The following is a 3,939-nucleotide window of genomic DNA, read 5'->3' as shown; positions in this document are numbered from 1 at the left end:
GCCTTCTTCCTGCATCTGCAAGCTACACCCCTGTGCTTGTTTTCTTCCAACAGCAAACACTGGCCAGTCCCACTCCTGTGCCCCAGGGTCCCACTCATGGCTCATACAGCACGGTGAACTTGGCGCCCACTGGCTGCCACTGTGGCTAAAACCCAGGCTGGGTGATGCACCAGTATGACCAACCTTGCAAAGGGTCATAAGGCCTGCACAACAGGAGGTGACAATGAGGCAGTGTCACACAGTGACTCTTGTGCTCCATCCCTCTCTGGCACACAACCCACTGCTGCACCCTCCACGGTGGCTGGAGAAGGACCATGCTCCCCATTCCTCCCCGTAGCCAGGACCCCAAGGGCACCTCTTTCACCTGCCAGCACTGGCAAGGGTGGCTGTGCAGAAGAGGGCAGTGGAGGCATCTCAGCACTGTGGTGGGAGGAGGCAGCCAGGGTGAGACGGGCATGCTGCATCGCCAGCGAAAGCCCAACCTAAAAGTTGGCCATGCCCTTGGCCAGACATTTTGGAAGGGTTTGGTGTCAACAGTGTGAAAAATAAGCCAGTGGGAAGGAGGGCTAGAGGAGGCAGCTCTGCCTGGCTGCACCACAACATGCTTCCTCTTCTCTAGAGAATCTCATGGAAGAACAGAGAAAACCAACGATTTTTGGACGAAACATTTGCCACACTGTGCCTGAATAATCTCATCATGTAAATCTATGGGTGGCTGAAATCAGCGTGCAAATCCAGGCAGAACAAAAGTCGATTAAGTCTGTAAATTAAAATTGCAATGCTCAGAATTTGGGACCCTCAGCCTGGGAACGTGGCAGTCCCATGTTGATTTGGGGCTGTGTTGTCACCAGTACTGTGCCTGAGGGCAGCAGCGAACCACAGGCAGCAATCCCAGATTCTCCTCCTCTCTGAGGATGTTTGGCTGAGCTCTTTGTTGTGTGACCCTTCCAGGAGACACGAGGAACATGAAAGCACATCACTTCCCCTGGCCAGCAACGGTAGCTGTCCTGCTCCTCTTCTGCAGCGTTCTAATAGCTTTAGGCATCAGGAAATGGTGCCAGTATCAGGAAGAGATGTAAGTACTAGGGAGGGGAACAGCAGGGGTGGAGGGGTGGCATGGAGGACAGCACAAATTCTAACCCTGCTGTCTGCATTTATGCATTTTCATTTGAGACTACCCACGGTGCACCAGGCCTTTAAGTACATGTATTGCTAATGCAATTTTTTTTTCATACAGCACTATGAAATACAGAGTGTTCTCAGTCCTTTCATCTGTTCTGTGGGTTATCTACAAAATAAACTTTTAAGAAAAAGAGCTGCGGTGCAGGTTCAGGGTGCAAGGAAAGAATACAAGTCAATTTTTTTCCCCAGAGCCCTCCACTTCTATTAGTTTCCCTGCCAGCTGCTTTTGCTCTCTCATTTTGCATGGTTACTTGAGGACATGTTTTAATGAAATTGTACTTCTAGGGCAACTCTATTTGAGTTGTGGGTAACATATGTGAAAGTAGGCTACCTGAAATCTAATCCCAATCAGAGAAGCATTGAGTTTATAATTATTACCAAAGTTTAATTCTCTAGTAAAGCACTTAGAGATCTACTGATGAAAGCACTATCTAAGAGCCAATTATTTTAATCTTAGTAACATTACTAAAATGTTTGGAAAATCATGGTGATAATGAATCATTTGTGGTTCTTTTGAAACATGACTGCAAATCCTGTGTACTGAAGGTAAAAATGGGATTGATTTTTTTCACTGATTTGGAACAGGACCTTTCTTTATCTTGGCCTATAAATTGACCAAAAAAAAAAAAAAAAAGTCTTTAAATATATCTTCAGAGAGCAGCTTGAGCAAAAGATCTCTGCAAGAGTTTTGAATCGTTCACTAGGACCACGATCTGTTCTTTTATAGCATGAATAAAATAAAATTGTGAGGTGGGAGCTGAGAAAGCCAAATGAATACCAGGACGTGAGCTGGGGCTATAAAACAGACACGAGGAAATCACAGCATGTAAGAGCAAATATCAGATGCTCTTATAATGACTTATTGTCCATCTGCCTCCTCCTGTGAACATTTTACAACAGTCTTTTACACAGCTTTTGTATGATAGCACGCTTTTTCTCTTCTATTTCAGTATGAACAGACCTCCATCTTTCAAGCCACCACCACCTCCGATAAAGTACACCTCCATGGTGGAGTCTGATGGGACTCCCCCATCCTGCCATGAACTGGAAAACATGTAACATCAAACACACTCCTTGCGTAGAGCGCAGAAGACTGACACAGTTAAAAGGCTCTGTCTTTAAAACAGTGATTACAGGAGTTTGGTGTTAATGACCCATATTAACAATCAGAGCTCCTAAATGACATTAATGCTGGAAGCTGTGCACTCCTGAGGACGCTTACTTCATCCCCTCTGTCTCTATGTATGCATTACGTTAACATCTTTGTGAGTGTCACATTGCGAGATTACATGTGCTTAATTTAAATTGGATGATCAACTGGGAGTTTGCTGTCTTGTTAATGGCAGCAGATTAACACATCACTCCACCAGCCTGCCTGAAGAGTGTTGAAGTTTTTTGTTTTACAAAGTGTATAGAGATGGCAGCTCTGCTGTATGGACACACCTCAATTACAGGAGAAATGTTGGCTTAAGACAAGCTTTTTGATACCTACATGAGCAGTTCTTACAACTATTTTTTTCTGTTATACAAATATTGACCCAATGTCTCAATGTATAATTTCCTATCACTGCGAAACCAAACAAAAAAATATCACCTTACAGGGCAAGAAAATAATCTGCATCTGTCACCACAAGGTTGCAGCACAAGATTGCAGGGAGGGTTGATGAGATGAAAGGGCACAGCGCAGGCCTAGTGTAAGTTTTTCACAAAGAAGATTCAGTTCCCTTTGGTGAAGTCACAAGAGTCAACTCTGAGCTCAGGTACAAGCCACCTGTTAACCAGAGACATAAGTACTGAAGTGAATGAGGACCCTGGAGATAATGGGAAATGCCAGTTCTGGAAGTGCTGTGCATTTGAAACAATAATTTCTCTTGAGTCTACTTTTCTGAAATTATATTTACAGTACACATGAAGAAAAAAAGGAATATAATAATTTTATCCTCCTTTGGTCTTAATTAGCTTCTGTCATTTGCTGTCTTCACATTTTTCAAGACTTCAGGGGTAGTTTCCCAGGTGGCTTAACCAGTGGAAGGGATGATACAGTCTTACCCCTATCCTGCCCAGGCTGCATATTTCCTCGCATTGACACCATGGGATCAGCTCAACCCACTGTACCGTTCTCAGCCAGGTTAGCAGCTTCATGATCACTAATGCAAGGGACAAAAGCTGCGCTAGGAGCACTGCTTTTGGCAGCAGTGTGGCCTTACATTGCCTTCATCTAGCCAAGAAACCATCCTTTCAGGATTGTTTGAAAATGTATGGTGACCACAATGGTATTTCAGTAATTAATGCAAATCAACAAAAATTCAATCATGTCAAGCTTAACACTGGTATTCTGCAATACCAGTTTGGAAAGGGATTTTCTTTATTTAGCATTAACACTGGTCAATGAGTATCAGGGTTCAGAGCACTGTACTTCCCGGGACTTCAGATGAATGAATGAATTACTAGAAAGAATGATCTGACAGACCTTTTAAAAGTGTTTTGTTGTATTATTTACCTTATAGCACAAGCAGTTCTAAATCCATCTCTAAGGGCATATCTGTGCTGAACAGAAAATAGAGAGCTCCACACTCTCCTTCCTACAAAACTATACAGACTTTGCATGCATGGTGGGCTCAAAATTTGAGTGTTTCCTGTCTGTATGGGTTTGTAGAAGCAGTTTAACTGTTGACATACTATAAGCCACTACAAAAGGAAGCAGTATTTTGTTCTTAAAAAAAATAAAATGGGGGGGGGGACGGGGAGGAGGGAAGC

At 43.5% G+C, this 3,939-nt stretch overlaps 1 protein-coding gene across 1 annotated transcript in view; it reads left to right on the top strand.

Annotated features, from left to right (window-relative positions):
* The window catches only part of CD96 (CD96 molecule), a gene marked incomplete at its 5' end in the record, with an annotated part of 24,742 nt that extends 22,501 nt beyond the window's left edge, over positions 1 to 2,241 (top strand). Inside the window, 2 exons of the mRNA XM_010144913.1 lie at positions 952 to 1,075; positions 2,133 to 2,241. Coding sequence (XP_010143215.1) covers positions 952 to 1,075; positions 2,133 to 2,241 — 233 coding nt within the window. The remainder of the gene's footprint in view (positions 1 to 951; positions 1,076 to 2,132) is intronic.
* Between the last annotated feature and the right edge of the window lie 1,698 nt (positions 2,242 to 3,939).

The sequence above is a fragment of the Buceros rhinoceros genome, unplaced genomic scaffold, assembly GCF_000710305.1.
Source record: "Buceros rhinoceros silvestris isolate BGI_N320 unplaced genomic scaffold, ASM71030v1 scaffold6891, whole genome shotgun sequence".
Classification (NCBI taxonomy): domain Eukaryota; kingdom Metazoa; phylum Chordata; class Aves; order Bucerotiformes; family Bucerotidae; genus Buceros; species Buceros rhinoceros.
Note: the sequence above shows the minus strand (reverse complement) of the source record. Positions and strands in the feature narration are given on the sequence as shown.